This window comes from Leuciscus leuciscus (genome assembly GCF_965113295.1).
Source record: "Leuciscus leuciscus genome assembly, chromosome: 7".
In the NCBI taxonomy this organism is placed as follows: domain Eukaryota; kingdom Metazoa; phylum Chordata; class Actinopteri; order Cypriniformes; family Leuciscidae; genus Leuciscus; species Leuciscus leuciscus.
In genome coordinates, this window is record NC_138731.1 from 14,341,629 (window position 1) to 14,359,537 (window position 17,909).

The 17,909-nt window shown below is 37.5% G+C and overlaps 2 protein-coding genes across 2 annotated transcripts in view; both read right to left on the bottom strand.

Annotated features, from left to right (window-relative positions):
• LOC309503462 (uncharacterized protein) overlaps positions 1-17,909 on the bottom strand; it is a 118,037-nt gene that overhangs the window by 23,347 nt on the left and 76,781 nt on the right. The gene's annotated exons all lie outside the window — the stretch shown is intronic.
• cytip (cytohesin 1 interacting protein) lies at positions 277-10,526 on the bottom strand. Its single transcript, XM_082176263.1, has 8 exons — positions 10,282-10,526; positions 9,924-9,973; positions 9,786-9,840; positions 9,489-9,591; positions 5,934-6,027; positions 2,581-2,647; positions 2,269-2,335; positions 277-1,687 (listed from the first exon to the last, which is right to left on the bottom strand). The coding sequence occupies exons 1-8, from the start codon at positions 10,456-10,458 to the stop codon at positions 1,269-1,271; spliced, it is 1,032 nt and encodes a 343-aa protein (XP_082032389.1). The 5' UTR covers positions 10,459-10,526; the 3' UTR covers positions 277-1,268.

Below are 17,909 nucleotides of genomic sequence, written 5' to 3' on the forward strand. Positions count from 1 at the left end.
TCCATTATTCAGTTCATCTCTGTGTAATATGACTGGCTCTATGTTTGGTGACAGGGTGACAGATTTTGACAAGCAAAACATCTTTTGTTGTTCCTGAAACAACAACAATTTTAACCTTAAAGTTTAGCTAACCATAAATACAGAGAGAAATGAGATTGATAAGAATGTCATTGAAGCTTCAACCTCAGCCCTAACCCTAACCTAAACCTACATTGATTGGAATGTTGTTCCAGGGCCAACAAGTTTTCCTACTAGGAAAGATCACAGTAAACTTGCCGGGATAATGATTTGTAATGGTTATTTGTCATTTAGCAGGCACAAACATATTCTCACACACGCCCTGAACACACGTAGCATTCGCTTATATATTTTTCACTGGTGGTAACAATTCAGAGTTACCTTCAAATGTCTGCAGTTGCCACCCACCCCAGACAGCAACATAGTGTCGGCCCAGATCCGGCCCACATCTGGTACACGTTTCCACACGTTTAAATCAATGGGTTCAGAGCATTTTATGACTCTCAGCATATAGTCACCTGTAAACCAGATGTGTTATTATTCAAGTAGTTTATGTTCTTTTCAGCTTCTTGCTTCACCAAAATCTGAATGAGAAGGCTGACTTTAAAAGGAGGCGCTATACCCACTATTGCAGCCCTTGCAGAAATACTAAAAGTGTAACTTGCATTTTGTTAAGAATTGCAGTCTGACACATTTTGGAGCGCAGCAAGGCACATACTTAACATTAAGAACTTACTTGCTCTAACCACTGAGCAACCACACATCAATTGCATGCTACAGCAGACTTTGAGATCTTGATTGGTTAGAGATCAAGTGGGAAATAGGACACATTCATAAGCTAGCAGTGTAAAGTGTAAATCACTGAATTAGAGCAGTGGAAACAATGTGCATAATTCTAAAGATTGTGCTCAATGCAGTTGCTTTTCATCATACACTTTCCCTAAGGTTTAGTTAATGCCAGTTGTTTATTGCAGTGCTGAATCTTTGGGAAGTCATAGTGCTTGATAAAGCATTGTCATAATTGACAGAAAATGACACAGAGATTGCCATCATGCAGTCCGTAATGCTCATGTGAGACTCGACTCCTGTTTTTATCGACACTTAAAGCAGGAAAGTCATAAAAAACATGAGACATGAATTCTAGAACATCTTGAGAACAGAAGAGTTCAAAATGGAATGAACCTTCCACTGCCCAAGGTCCATACAAAGAATTCATCAGATCAACAGTCAATTGAGGTATGAATGAGGTTTCAGCTGCCCTCCTCTTCCTCTACGGAGTGATTCAGACCAGGGATGAACTTCAGAAGGTGTTTGCGGACGCTACCTCTTCTGCCTCTCCTTGGCAGGGTCCCAAACATGGATGAAGATGAATTTTCCCAGCTTGGGGAGAGTGAACTGTTACTGCTGGTCAGGCTAATGCTGCGTGTTCTTGTCAGGGGTCGCAACGCCCCTCCCTCTAGCTGGAAGAAGCCCCCATTTGGCTCAGTGGGGCTTAATGGACTCGGATCATCAAATACTGGTGACATGAAGGCACCATCCTCACTATCATCTGTCATTATGCTGCGGCAACTGCTGTCACTGGAAAAACGCTGCCCAGAGTGGCCCATTGGAGATGAAAGAGACATCATAGAGTCAAAAGACAGATGCTGAGCACTTTCATTCAGATTACCTGGAACACAGAAAGAGATAACATTAATCCTAATGGCCCTTAATCATTCAACATCTGAAAAAACATTTGCCTGTTGAGTAACAGAGTATCAGACAAGGGACACAATGAGGGTTTCCTAAAAACTTTAAAACAGCTTTTGCTAACAGCTTCACAACTTCAGATGAAGCAGGGACTTATGCACAACTATAACAAAGCACACATCAATTATCATCGAGGAAATTACACCATAATAAGAACAAAGGGGACATACAATTTGAAACCTTTATTTCTGCAATATTTATAAATTCAGTGATTATTTTGTCTTTTCGGATATATGTAAATATGTATTATGCTGGGGTGTAAACTTAAGGATCGAAGCAGCATCTTTGTTTTTGTCCAGAGGAACAAAATTATCTTGAATGAAAATGTTTCATAATATAAACCTATAAACCTATAAACCTCATTTAAAGCTGAACTCTTCAAATAGATTTAGAATTCTTCAAATCGGAACTCTCTCAGTAAGATAAATGCCCTTGGAACAGTTAGAGATGAAACTAAACTGAGTAGTGTAGTTTCTTCTTTTTTTTTTTTTTTTTTCTCACCTCGAGTAAGACGCTTTTCCTGAAGTGTGAGAGATTGCAGTTCCACCCATTTCTCACGAAGTGTTTGCTGTGCCGAGGGAAAACATGTAAAACACAGAAACGAGATCAACGTCTATGAGTCATTGTGGTAAATGTGTATGTACAGTATGCCGATCAGCATTCATTTAGATGCCTCAGCATTCATGGTAACAAATACACTACATTATATACAATTCAGACTGCCTGAGATTTCTCAGTTATGCAGTGTATCTTTCTGAGTAAGGTTTCAGTGTACACACACAAACACACACACTAACATTCATAAATACACACCTTAAGGTAGCGCATCTTTTTCTCTAATTCAATTCTCTTCACAACACTCCCGCTGACTGTCTCCAACCTTCACACACACACGCATACAGAAGAGGAGAAATTCAAATGAAGACATGATGGTCAAAGCATCTTTTCTTTTTTGGTTGATGATTATGTAATATACACATTTTGTTTCGATTGTTGGTTGCTAGGGTGTTCCGCTAACAAGTCCTTATTCATGTAAAGTTCTGGGTGGTTGCTTGGTGGTTAGCCATTAGCCCAAGTTAAAAGAGTCCTTGTCAAGTCTCTGTGATTTTCTGGATAGGGTTGTACCAGTCATTCGTAAGTTCTTACTTACATTGGAATGTTAAGTCCACACTAGAGGCTTAGTAACTACTAGTTTGTAACTAACTCTGTACTTTATTCGGTTGCACCATTTGTTCGTAAGACAGAACGTAGTCATCTCCTTAAAGTAATGTGTAGAGGCATAATTGTTGTTTACCCTCAATGATCCCACAACAGCCTTCAAGTACGTGAGCAGAAGTTGTGTTGAAATGCTGTGATTTTCAGTTTATCCTTCATTCTAAATTCTTTTGCCTCATAACTAATTGTGAAAATAAATTTCCATTAAATACGATACTACTTAATCACGAATAACATAATTGGTATTTTTATATGTAAAATAATGTTCAGAAACTGTATTTAATTAATAATGATCAATAAATAAATACTGATACAAAAATATATATAAGAAATTACATTTATTTATTTATTATGACAAATTTTATTTGATATACACAACATAGAGCGATGCATTCAGCTGCACACTGTTTTGGAAGTGTTGAAGAGCTGACAAAGTAATCTATTGATTTAATGTTTTCTCTCTTAAAATACCCTGGAAATCCAGAGTTCTCGCGAGAGCACAATTTGAATTTGCTCAGCGAGTTACTCTGGCATTGAGTAATGATGCTCATTAACTATACCCTTGTAGCCGAGCTGCACCAATCACATCTGTGTATCTGATATAGGCGGGCCAGAGGCGAGCTAAACAGATGACAACAGCGCTAGTGACAGCGCAATCACGACAGTGATTGGTCGTAGTGTTATCCAATTGCGTGCAGTGAGATTTTCAAATGCATGCTTGGTGCCACCCCTCGAGTTGGGCGATTTTCATTACTCGATACCAGACCCTTAAAGGGATAGTTCACTTTGAAATTAATTTTTGGTATGTTTTAGCTTACCTCAAGGGCATTCAAGATGTAGGTGTCTTTTTTTCCGCAGTAGTTTCAATTTTGATATTTTTAGGTCAAACCGTTCTTGTCTGTCAGTCATATAATGCAGGTCTATGGTCACTGTCTCAAAGAGCATGCACAGAGTCCAAATTAAAACAATTCCCCGTCATCCAAATTAAACAATTCCCCATCGTAAGTACACATTGATGGCCTAAAACACGAAACGAGCGGTTTGTGTGAGAAAACGAACAGTATTTATATCGTTTTTACCACTTATACACAGCCATGTCCAAGTGATCTGATCTGACGTGTACGCAGACTGGTGCATAGATACACACTAGATGTCGCCTTGTCTACGGCAGTTCATTGGAACGAATGTCTTTAAGGCGACATCTAGTGTATATATCTATGCACCAGTCTGCGTACACGTCAGATCAGATCACTTGGACATGGCTGTGTATAAGTGGTAAAAACGATATAAATACTGTTCGTTTTCTCACACAAACCGCTCGTTTTGTGACCATAGACCTGCATTATATGACTGACAGACAAGAACGGTTTGACCTAAAAATATCAAAATTGAAACTACTGCGGGAAAAAAAGACACCTACATCTTGGATGCCCTTGAGGTCAGCTAAAACATACCAAAAATGTATTTCAAAGTGACCTATCCCTTTAAACTTTCAGATTTGAGTCTGGATTTCCAGGTTACTCTTAAAATATAAGCGAGTGTAAATGTCAGCATTATCATATTTGTCTAAAGAATTGAAGTCTGTTGGGTAAAAACAAGAGCTTATTGATGCAGTTCATTCATTCTGCTATTTTTTCCCAACCATTACTCCTGATCGGAGGTAAATATTTAATTTTATATTTTAAAGTTACTCTTCAACTAAGTTTAATGGTGTTACTCAAAAATATGTAGTAGTGCGTAAGTTGTAACTAGGTGCCCATTTATGTAAAAACTAGGCTACGTTGTAACTTACACAGCTGGTGCAACCATAAACCGCTTAGACTAGTCTTACGTTAGTCATTTAATTTTTTCTTTAAAAATGTTCATAACTTTTTTACGTCAGTTACATATAAACTTACATTTGCCTAATTTGATACTGAAAAGTAAGACTAACCATCCCTTGACTAACTGCTAGTGGGTCATACTAGATCTTAAGTCACTGTCTTAACATAATGGCTAAGTTTACCAGCTGCCCCCTGGTCTATGGATCAGGATATGGATCCACCAGCTGTTTGTAAGTTCTTAAAGTGAACCCCGGGTATTAAGACTTGTATGGCTTAATATAACGTAAATGATGTCTCTACTGAAAAATTTAGTAGAAAATCCATGAAAGAATTAGTTTATAAAAAAAATAAAAATCCCAATCATTTTATACATTTTAAGGACAATGGGGGGTGCCATTATTTTAGGTGCACAGTGCATTCTGCGTCAGTGACGTCAAATGGTTGTACTCGGTGAGCTACTGGTGCTACCTGAAATACTGATACGATGCCACATTGTGTGGCTTTTGGTTGTAATTTTCAGTCGAAGGGCAACAAGAGAAGCGATGTAAGTCTTCACTGCTTTCCTAGCGATAAGAGGAGAAAAAAATGGGAAAATGCCTGTGGACGAATAAAACTTCCTAAAGACCCACATATTTGTTTTCTCCACTTTAGCCCTAAATTGATAACTTTTCTACAACAAAAATGATCCATCACTGAACTTACTAAAGCTGGACTATGGCGTTATTTTCTTCTAGATCTGCTGTACAGCAGAAACAACCTTTGTTGCATTATTTTCCTGTAAAGCTGCTTTGAAATCTGTTTAGATCAGGTTCATGCTGCAGAACCACTAAAAAAATCTTTATTCACATAATGTTATCTCTCTTAAAATGTTAAGTATAAAAAATATATATAGTATAGTGCATAAATTGTAACTTAATGTCCCTTTACGTCACAACTAGACTGAGTTGTAACTTGAGCACAGCTGGTGCACACCCTGGTCTCCCTAGGATTTTTGTTTTCCATACATTTTATCATCCATGAGTCTGATCACTCAATAGCACACATCTTCTCAACACACTGTATTATTTGTGGATAGGTTATCATTCATGACCATATAGCACAAAAATATTGTTTAATACTTATACTCACTTCAGCATGTTAGTGGAGTCTCTAATCAGCTCAATAATATGCTGGTGGGTAGAACCCTCAATACTGACTCCATTTACTGACAATATGATGTCACCTATCAAAGAGAGAGAGATTTAAAAGAAAATGAGACTAACACATTACACAGAGCTGGCAATTTTTCATGTTTAATTTAACCTTCTTAATTGCAAGTTTAGAGGTGAAATGAGTGGTGTTTTAGTGTTGTTGTTTTAGCCTGACCAGCTTCTGTCATAGCTGTCTTTCGCTAGATTGACGTTTATTTGTTTTCTGTGTTTGTTTGTTTTGTTTGTTTGTTTGGCAGACAAAACGAGTATTTGGGAAACATGTCATAATTTACCGTTTTTGTTTTTGTTTTTTTGTAGGTTTTTTTGCCGATACTAGTGACACGGTTAGAATTAAATATTAGTTAATTTCACCTTTAACTAATGTTACTTCTCTATATATTATTTTTGTTAAATTTACTTTTTTAATGTACTAGTTTACTCTGCACTGTTATTTTTATTTTATTTTGTTTGGTTTTGTTTCTGCACTATTGAGATGTATTTGTTATATATGTAAGGGATAATCTACGGCTAGCTGTGCATTAAATGAAAGTGGTTGCCTCCGCAACGTGCATTAAAATCGTTTAATGCACAGCTGGCCATGAATTATCCGGCTTATACCATGGTCATTTGTCAGCATTGACAACTTAAAGCTGTTTTTGATGCTTACAGCGCAATATTGACCGGAAAAGGGTAAAATTTACGGTTATTTTCGTCAGTGTACTTATTCTTCCATCCAGCATTCTTCCCGATTTGAATCAAACAGAGAGATAAAGTAGTGCGTAATATTACATTTATTTGAATGAATGAATTATAGCATTTATTTGAAATAATCATCATCATCATCCGAGAAAGAGAGAGAGAGAGAGAGAGAGAGAGAGAGAGAGAGAGAGAGAGAGAGAGAGAGAGAGAGAGAGAGAGAGAGAGATGAGAATGTATACCTGCGTCTGTTCAGTATTTCTCTCTCTCTCTATTAACAACGAAGTTGTGAGTTTAATTACTTCAAAATAGCGATGGAACCCCCTCGTTGCTGAGAAATATAGTGTAGTGATTGAGTAGCGAAGCTATTTTATTATTAAAAGTCGCAGGCAGTTTCTGTGCTCCTGAATGTTTCTGTGTGTGTGCAGCGCAATCTCCGCTCTGTGTGTGAGTGACGTATGCGTGTGTGTGCTTCAATGAAAACAGCGCATTTTCTGTGTTTAGACTGACTTGGAATGACTTGTGCATTACACGGTTATTGCACACCTTGCAGCCAATCAGAATTGAGTATTCAGACAGACCATGGTATAATACTTGTTATCCAAGTATATCCATTTGCACTACTGTTACTTTAGCCTACTTTGGTTTAATTATTTTGTACAAAATGCAGACACAGATCAACGTCTGCTTCTTTGATTTTCCCACTTGTGATATGGAGCTACTTAAACACTAAAAACTAATGGACTAAATAGATTGAGATGCCTGCTAAGTTTTCCAAATGTAATGCACTCAAATTGCAACATTGCCCAGCGCTGCAGCCTTTTGTGCAATGGGAGTAGTGAATTTAACGCTATTATCAACCCTTTTCATGATTAGTTAATCATCTGTAATCATCAAAAACAAAACGTTTCTATATGTGTAATATTTATTTCATATGGAAAGACTTTTCCCAATCACAACAATGACCATTCACACTTAACCCTCTGGGGTCTGGGCTGTTTTTGGGGCCCTTGAGATGTTCTGACATGCCCTGACATTTGTGCTTTTTTCAGTTGCATATAAACATATTAATGGCAAAGGTGTAAATTCACTCTATATAGCACAAACAGGGCTACCATAATATGTGAGCCACGTGTATGTACATGTTTTCATTTTTGAGAGAATAATGTTTATGCATGGTTATTGAAAAAACTAAAAACTAAAATTTCTGAAATAAGGCCACAAAACACATAGTAAATATGTGTCAATAAGACTTTTAACTAATGGATGTCCTCGCCTAGAGTTTTTTCTTCAAAATTATGTGAAAATAGTCTTGCTTTATCGTTCACATAAAACCATACATTGATTTAAATTGATGTAAAACAGGTTTTGCTTGGAAAGCCAATATGCGAGGGGGGCGTGAACGAGGAGTGGTTTACACCTTAGAATACAATGTCCCACCCACTCTGCATAATGATGAGCCATTCATTCAGGTGTGACACTGACTGAGCCACAATGCAAGGACAAAAGATATATTTAGAAGAAGTCTTATATTGATTTTTCGATATAAATTTTTGATAAATTATTATCTCGACCATATTGACCATTTAAGATTTTGCTTACATCTATCTTGTAAATATGTTTTGCTATTTTATTAAAAAGGTTACAATTACAACAATAATTACAATTTCAACAATATTTCAAGTGTACTCTTTCTTTGTAAAAAAAAAAAGATTATAGGCCTACATTGTATCTATGTATTCATTAGTTTGAATATAGTCAACATTGGAACAGCTAACATCTTAGTTGATGACTTTATTTTTGACAAAAATAGATATAGAAATTGCTAAACAAAAGCTTATTTGACGTGGCAGTATATTCTACAGTAAAAACTGTACCCAAATCTAGTCAACAAGATGTTGTCTTTCATATTTCGCCTGACTGTAACGTTGTTTTCATGAAATATTAGGGCATATTGTTAATTTGCAGTTTAATACGTTGCTTATACAAATAGCCTACATTTTATTTCAACATTTCAGTCGAATTTTCCTTTCCTCAGTATAGCAATACAGTTTGCTAAAACATCATCATTCATTCACACACGCAATTTAAATTTAACTTCTGGCAAAGATGAAGTTGACGATAGGCTATTGACTCGCGATCTTCGCAGTAGGCTAGTGAACGCACCGGAGAAATGCACATTTATTAGGCTACATAGTTTTTTGTTTTGGATGGTTTTGTTTAGAACCAGCTTTCTGTAAATATATTTCACATTTTTTAGACATGTGAGGCGAGTAGGCTACGGTCTGGTTAATGATGATCTCCAGTTCAAGCACCTTATGTTGTGATTGCTAGCCTATATTTACTTTAAATCCAGGAAATTTGTTAATGAAAAAATTATTAAAATTAAGATACAATTGATACAAAACGAAATTCATTTTAAGTCTTAAATGGGCTGTTTAAATCAGAGGGTCAAAAACAATGTAGGAAATTTCTAAATGTTGATAGTTTTTTATGTAAATATCTTATTAACATTATAAGTGGACCTCGGGTAACATTAAAAAGTGTTATCCAATGAATTGAAATTGACAGGCTGATTTTAGTGCTTTCCATCAAAAAAAAAAAAAAAAAAAAAAAAAATACTTCATGCTTGAGAAAGCATGAAATAACAGTCCATGAAGACAGAAAAGAGCAACACATCAGCTGTGTTAAATGTAGATGTGGTTTAGGCTTGTGAGAAAATAACATGTAAACAAGGTCGGGTCAAATGGGTGGAGTGAGTAACACTTTGACAAGAGGAAACGGAAAACCTGCTCACCAGCAGTCAAACCTGCAGTTTCGGCTGCACTGCCATCCTGCACACTGCACACAAATGTGCACATCTCCACCATACTGCTGTTCTTCACCTTTAGACCATATGTCTGCACAAAGAGACACACATCCCAAAGGACCGTTACTGAAAATATCTTTAAAAACATTTATGCCTGTTCTAAAAAATGTATCTGATAAATTAGGTCACACTAAAAATATCAAAGGAAGTAGCATTTATAACTATGGAGCCATAAAAAAGCATGTAATGCAGTGTGAAGCATTGCTTATGATTATAAAAACATACCTGGACTTCAAATCCAAAGGCTTCATTGTCTTGTTTCTCCAATATAATCACTGTTCTGTGCAAAACAGGAGACATGTGAACCAAATATTTGCATGAGAGACATCAGACATTCATAATGAATCAGTAAATCAGTCTTACCTCTGAGGATCGGTATAATCCACCAGAGATGTTGAGTGTGTTCTGCGCAGCTGCAAAAGAATAATTCTCAGATTCATTTAATGTGATTAAATTATGTAAAACTGCAAGAATCTTGTAGAAATTGTTATTTTGCAGGAATGCATGTTAAATAAATCTAATCTGAATAGTTGATCAATTACAGCTGATAACTGATAAATAAAGAAATAAAGAAATAAAGAATATTCATTCAGGATATTTTGACAAAATGGATTAGTTTATTATGTTAGACCAGTTAAGTTACATAATTATAAACTCTCTGCATTCATGTTGCCATACAAACAGATATCAAGATCCCATCACTGCATTTTGATTGTCCCACCTGACTGAGTGATAATGTCCCGCCTTTGATTTCTTCAGTGTTCAAACTTTTGGCACTGTTGAAAGAGCGTCGTCGCCAAAGTGTGCTTTTCTTCTTTTGAGAGCTGTCGATTATGTAGCTGTCCAGGCTGCTAAGCTGTTTTAAAGGTGCTTTAAAGTTCTTATTGGATGTCATCATGCTTCTTTATTCATAGAACCACAGCACACAACTGCAGGCTTCAGTGTGACCTGTCTGTAGTATAGGCAGCGGATATAACCACGTCACGTGAGTATCAGGAACTAAAGGCATCGAGAATCTGTGTGTGGGGGTGTGTTGACCATCTTTTACGGTTCCTTTTTTTTTCTCTCATCTATTCTTTCACTTTTTTCATCTTTATCTAGTGTGCTGTGGACAGAAATGGTGCATCTTCCCTGTTTCCTTTTTTTAGCTAGAGTATTTTGCAGTCGTCTGAGAACAAACATGCATGAACAGCCACAGTCTTGACAAATCTCTTTCATCTGTTATGTGAACATGTGTGATCATTTTATGTCTTGTATGCTGTCTCTTGCATTTATATTTATTTTATGCATGCTTTATGAGAGAACTACTAGAAATGTAAGCCCACCTATATCGTGTCTCCTATCTAATTAATTCTCATTTAATGACTCACACTTTAGTGTACATCGCCTTCTTATAGAATTGTTATATGTGTTTGTTATATGTGAATATGTGTTTGTTATATCTATCTGAGTATAAATGGACACAAATGGCAAGGCCTATGTCTAACCACACTTGAGACAGAGTCATAAATCCTCCCAACAGAGGGATTTCCCTCTTGGAAATTCCACCTTTCTTATTGGTCGAACCAACCCTGAGAGGTGGGACCTTTCTCGGGCTTTAAATGGCCTCTACACAAGCCCTTTCCTCTCTTAGCCTTCTCGGTACGTCCGTGTTGCTGTCCCGCGTGGCCTCGCGCCACAGGGCAGCAGGCCTTGACCCACAACCAGCCATGTGCTCATTCAGGAGAGAGAGGACTCTCTCAACCACAACATAATCAAGGACAACATCAGGAGTTTGGCACAATTTCTTAATTCAATGCAGAAGAACTCAATCGCAACTCCAACCATCAACTCTTCCGACTTCCTCCCTTCTCCTGGTTACTCTGCATGGTCTCTCTGGCCCAGGGCCGGCAGGCCACAATCTGCACTCCAGCCATGGCAACAGAGTCAAACAAACCATGCAAGTTCATCACCATTTCTTCATTCAACACAGAAGAAATTGATTGAGACTCATGGAACCATCAAAATCCTTCTTCAGGAACTTCACGAAATGCTTTCACTGCAAAGGCCATGCAAGTATACATTTAATGAGGTGCTCTGAAAATAACAAGCTGATGGTTCTTTTCATAGTTAGATGGATCTTTTCCATAGTTCCATTTCCTGCTTCTGGTTTCATACTGTCACTTACCATTTTACCATGTTTGTGTGTATGTGTGTTTAGATTAGTAATATTTGTGATTTAGTTAATAAAACTTACTTGCACAATACATATTTGGTTCTGATTCTCTGCTTGCAACCAAGTTTATTTTACAATTTAGATTTTGTCTACAGGCTCTTAGTAGTGTACTGTACAGTAAGAAAGACATTTCCCTCCCCCGGAAATTAACATTCTTAGAATTAATAAACAATTAACACTGAGGGCCCTATCTTGCAACCAGCGCAATTGACTTTGTACACCGACGCATGTATCATTCCTATTTTGCACCCGCGCAAAGCGCGCTTTTCCCTCCACAGACGCACGTCGATTAACTAAGAAATACACTTGCGCTCCCAGGGGCGGTTCAGCGCAAAGAGGAGGCATGTTCCGGCGCAAACGTTCCCTCATGCTATTTTGCACGTTTAGAAAACAATTCCGCCACTGACCGAAAAAAACTAGTTTAAAGTCAGTGGCGCGTTGCGCATGTTATTCATATGCTATTTTAAGAGCGCATGCTTGGCCATAATCAATGTAGCGTGTGCACAACGCGCATACACTTTGATTCTCTCGTCTACACAGAAGCAGCAGTTTTAATTTTTGCAAATCATACATTATTACGATAGATAGATAGATAGATAGATAGATAGATAGATAGATAGATAGATAGATAGATAGATAGATAGATAGATAGATAGATAGAGTGTGTTTCTCCATCCCCAACGTCACTTCTCTGTGTTTTACGGCCCTGACGAGAACGTCGGTCTCCTCGGCTGTGAACCGCTCCTGGCGCGCGCCTGGCAAATCCGCGGTTATAATAGGAATCCGCTTTAGAACAAGCGCGCCTGCTCTTAAAGGGAATGTGAGATGACGCTCTGATTGGTTTATTTCACGTTACGCCCAAACTACACCTATGTATAATGAAGCTACTTCAGACCAACCCATTTTAGATTTGCGTCGGGCGCAAGAGTCATTTATCCCGCCGGGAAAATAGCAACAGCGCCCAAGACCCGCCCACAAAGTTACTTGCGCTTTGCGCTTGACACTTGCGTTTCAGATCGTTAAAATAGGGCCCTGAGTGTTCACGGGACGAACAGGTTGATTGATTGTAGTATTAATCTTACTACATTAAATTAATTCTATTAATTGATCCACATATTCATAATTAATTATTACAAGTTATAATTAATTATTAATATTAATTTTGAGCTAATTTGCTACAGGTGAATAGAAGCGGCTGCATCTCGAAGTAGAGCGAGCACTGTAAGATGAACCCAGTGCAATCCTCCGCCTCATCGGTGTATGTTGCTGGTCGGGCCATGGGACCGGCAGAGGCAGCAGCCAAAGGAGTGGGTGTTGACGGAAGAAGTGACTGTTGAACTGCCTGGACTAGTTCGGCAAACAGATCCCCGCTCGTGTCTGCGGCTTCCTGCATGTTGTTGGTCTGGTCTTCTGTCATAAACAGAGGAGGACAGATGAGGTAAGTGGTAAATATAAAGCTTTATTGCAGGAGTGATGAAGAGGTAAAGCGGGGAGGCGACACAGGTGAGTCAACAGGCAAATGTGATCTGACGTAAACTTAGCTGTCTGATGATACGGTGTTTCTCTGTGCAGGTGAAGGCTTGTGATGGTGATGGAAGAGCGGACGAACAGGAGAACACAACAGGATTGGGTAGTTCAGGTAAGTCTCTCAGGTGAGTATACAAGTAGGGTCTGTAGAGCTTGTCGTAGACGAGACCAGACAATGAGGTGAAGGGAATGACGGGTTCTCAATCACCCCAGAACTCGGGTGATTGAGAACAAGTGGGCGGAGTGTGGTAATCTGGTGCTGATGGCTGGAGTGATGGTGTTGTTGAATCCGTGACAAGACCTTAATCGATCCGATTGAGCTCGATCCAAATGAAATTTCGATCGGATTGAAAGGGGTGGTTTATTCCTTTTCTAATCAGATCAAGAGAATATATAAACACTTGATCGGATTGAAAACCGAAACTGAAAAGACTGCTCATGTGCAATGACGTAGATAGCATAATGACGCATGACGAGCGGAACAAGCTGTTCTTCCTGTTGAATAAAGTGTTGTATAAATGAAGTGTCCCGTCATTCTAAAATTCTCCTTTCACTCAGCGTCAGTGAAGTGGAGCAGGACAACATCCCACTAGTCCTTGTTTCGGATTCTCATCCACAGATTAATGTTTTTGGGCGCGGGGAGGGGTATTTTTTCTGCGTGATAAAATATAAGCAGCACGGCACAATGATTCATATGCTCATTGTCTCCAAACTATGACCAGAATTATGCTCCCTGCTGTTTAAAACAAATAAAGAACCAATGTAGGATAATGGTTATTATGCGCAAACAGCAGGAAACTCTGTATATTTGTGCAGTGGGCGCATGTCAAAAAATCTATTCCGATTTGAAGCTTGTGACATAAACGCATATCAACCCGATCACTTGTTTAGCGTTCATGTAAACACTGGGTTCAGATTCATCAATCGGAATGAATTCAGGGTGTCATAAACACTCAACAATGTCTTTGCCCAAGCAACGTGTTTTTGTTGTTGATCACTGATCACTATTTTTTCTGTTTTCTGCAGCAATGCTGAGCACTTTTCATATTCTTTATCCTGGTAAAAACACTTTTGTTTCAATCTATGAGAATAATATAATCAGCCTATGTTATAGTTTCAAGTTAAAGATATTAATATTAATAAGTTGAGAGTCTTGTTTATTTGACAGTGATTTCACATTTCTTCTTTGAATGAAGGCTAAATAAAAATAAAAGGTGAACATTAATTTATTTGTACCTTTTTATTTTATTAAATATTATATAGTCTCATAGGAGGAGGTTTCATAGACTTGGCAAATTCATTTTTCAGAAGTTTGTTGGTACAGACATCCGTTGTGGGCGTTCTTGGTAGTTTTTCTGAGGCGATATTGTTCATATCGATATCGGAATTATATCTTTTCGACCGAAGAAATAAATTGTGATATAAATAAATAAATTAGTTCATATACTGAACTAATGGGGTACATCACTACAAATTGTGATAGCTTTTTATTAGCTGGGGATTTTCCATGTCTGCTGTCCATCTAACTCCCTTTCGAAGGAGTTTCTAAGTCTCATTGAGTCGTTTAACTTAGTGCAATGGATAAATGAGTCTACTCATATACATGGTCACACCTGGACCTAGAGCTTACACATGGGTTTTTAATTTCAGAGATATTTTTCTGTCAGGATTGGCCATTTTATCTCCTCTGCTGCTCCTCTTGTATCTGGACTCCCCCAGGGCTCTATACTGGCACCTTTGCTTTTCTCTCTCTACATGCTTCCTTTAGGTTTGATTCTGAAAAGGCATGGTGTATCCTTCAATTTTTATGCGGATGACACCCAGATCTATCTGCCTCTAAAAAGAAATGACCCTTCTGCAATTCAATCTTTATATGCATATCTTGATGAGGTAAAGCTTTGGCTGGCTAGTAACTTTTTAACCCTAAATGACTCAGAGACTGAGGTTATAGTCTTTGACCCATCTGACAATTTTAAGTTTAATAACTCTATTTTAGAAAGTCTGTTACCTTTTAATTCAGGGTCTGTATGGAACCTTGGTGTCTTTCTTGACAGTCGGCTAACTCTAGATATACATATATCCTCTGTTGTTGCCTCTAGCTTCTTCAAGCTCCGTCTTCCTTTCTAAAATTAAAAATGTTCTGCCTTGAAAGTCCCTTGAGATAGCAATACATTAATTACATGTCGATTGGACTATTGCAATTATTTGTACTGTGGCATCTCAAAGTCCCAGGTTACTTGGCTACAATTGGTTCAAAATGCTGCAGCCAAATTTCGTAAGAATGGTCGTAAGTATGATCACGCCACTTCTATTTTACGAGCTCTTCATTGGCTTATTCCGGTTCATATTAGGATTGATTTTAAAACTCTCCTATTTGTGTACAAATGTCTACACAACCTTGCACCAAGCTATCTATCTGAACTGCTGCATCCTTATAGCCTTACGAGAGTCTTACGATTGGGTAACCAAAATTTACTCATGGTTCCTTGTACAAGGCTGAAACGTAGAGGAGATAGAGCCTTTTCGGTGGTGGGACCTAGGTTGTAGAACAGCCTGCCAGCACAACTTAGGGCTGCTCCCTCCCTATCACTTTTTAAATCTCTCTTGAAAACTCATTTGTTTTCTTTAGCTTTTAAATGATGTTGATGGTCTAATTTATTATGTGTTTTCTAATTTATTATGTGTTATAATTAATTTTCTGTTGTGTTTATCTGACTTGTACAGCACTTTGGTCATTCCTCAGACTATTTTTAAATGTGCTTTATAAATAAAAGAACTAGAACAATAAAATTGATTCTCAAGCCTTCACTTTAGCAGACAACATCTCGATGTTGACACACCATATCCTCAGACTATGCTAGAAACATCCAGTTGTCAAGGTAATTCAATACACAATGGAGCAGATAAAGAGAGCCTCTCGCATCTCCAAACATCATATGGGATATGAGGAGTAAAAAAATGTTTGTGCCTCTGCACAAATCAGACTGATCTTGGTGTCATCACATGAGCCGAGGTTCGACTCCTGAGGTCTGAAAGCTCTGTGGAATGTACAAACAGTCTGCTGTTGATGATTTGGAACCAAATATGTAGGGACTAAAATATCATACAGACTTGGATGTAGGCCCTTTTGATTTTGGCCAGTAAGCAACTAGTAACTATACAGAAATCCCTAGCAACCACATAGCTATGCCATAGCCACTTAACAATGCTGTAACTAAAGCTTGTACCAACTGGGAGTAAAAATAGGAATCAATAAATTATAAATATTTTTCAAGAGTCTTAATCTGCTAAGCATAGCATCCATCCAAAAACACCCTAGCAAACACCCACAAACCACTAGCATTGTGGCAATCCAGTATAAGCATTAGATTAACTGGAAGCAGTCAATTGATTACCAAATGAACCACTGTCATGCACATCTTTGATACCTGCGATAGTTACACAGAATTGTAATCTAGATCTCTCATTTTTTTTAAGAATTGAGTTGGGTAGTCACTCTAAACTGATTTCAGTAATGTGGAAATTTCATCTTGCACTCTCATCTCAAGAACCTTCATCTGATCTTCAGATATGTGACACCATTCATGCATGATCTGAAAAGACTTGTTGATTCAGGGAAATGTTAGACCAAACCACAAATATATAACGTATTTTCCAATGCAGACTAAAAGAAGCCAAGGGTCTAAACACAGACAAACAACACATTCACACAAAAATATACACACACAACTGTTTAACAGTTAGACTGAAACTGTCATATCTGCAGTTTATTGAGGCAGAACTACATAGTTTAGTCATCAGTCAGGATGTTTTAGGGTTAACAGCAAAAGGTAACATTAGGTCAGAGCACACATACAAAATGAGAGGGAAATTCACATAGTTAATGTGTGACACAGTTATATGTGACACAGTTAAAGTCACATATAGTTAGTGATGTGTATTTTTTATTTAATTTTAATTTTATTTTTGGATGTTAAAATATTTCCTCCTAACACAGATATCTATCTTTATATATATATATATATATATATATATATATATATATATATATATATATATATATATATAAAGATATAAAGATATAAAGAGTCAAATAAAACTCACTCATGGGTTATTTTTTATATTTTGTTATTATAGTTTGTTTAAAGAAATATTTCAACAATTGTGTATGTGTGTGTCTGGGGTTGGGGGTTGAGTTAATTTCACCCTCATGCCATTCCAAACGTATATAATTTTTGGGGGGGCAACACGGTACAATAGGTGCACTATACTATACAACAGCCTGCATTATATTATGGGGCTATTGAATGCTTGATTCTGATTAAACAGATGCTTGATTCTGATTAAACAGATGCTTGATTCTGATTAAAAGATGAACATTTAAAGGCAGGGGTTTTCTTCTTGTGGGGTTGAAAAAAATAAGAAGAATGTGAACGACAAACGGACACTTTCTTTAGAGACAGCTGATTGCAAGCCATTCTGATTGCACTCACTATGCAATCGTATATAAGGTAAATCATCACTACTGTCATCCCTTACATGTGTTTTGTTGAACTAATGACGGAATCATCTGTAAAATGCATGTGCAGGTTACTTTACTTCCTGAA

Excerpts from the sequence above, each read along its gene's own strand:
- cytip (XM_082176263.1), bottom strand. The coding sequence starts at position 10,458 with ATGATGACATCCAATAAGAACTTTAAAGCACCTTTAAAACAGCTTAGC. Across the intron at positions 9,974-10,281 it reads GGACATTATCACTCAGTCAG|CTGCGCAGAACACACTCAAC; the intron begins GTGGGACAATCA and ends ATTCTTTTGCAG. Across the intron at positions 9,841-9,923 it reads GATTATACCGATCCTCAGAG|AACAGTGATTATATTGGAGA; the intron begins GTAAGACTGATT and ends TGTTTTGCACAG.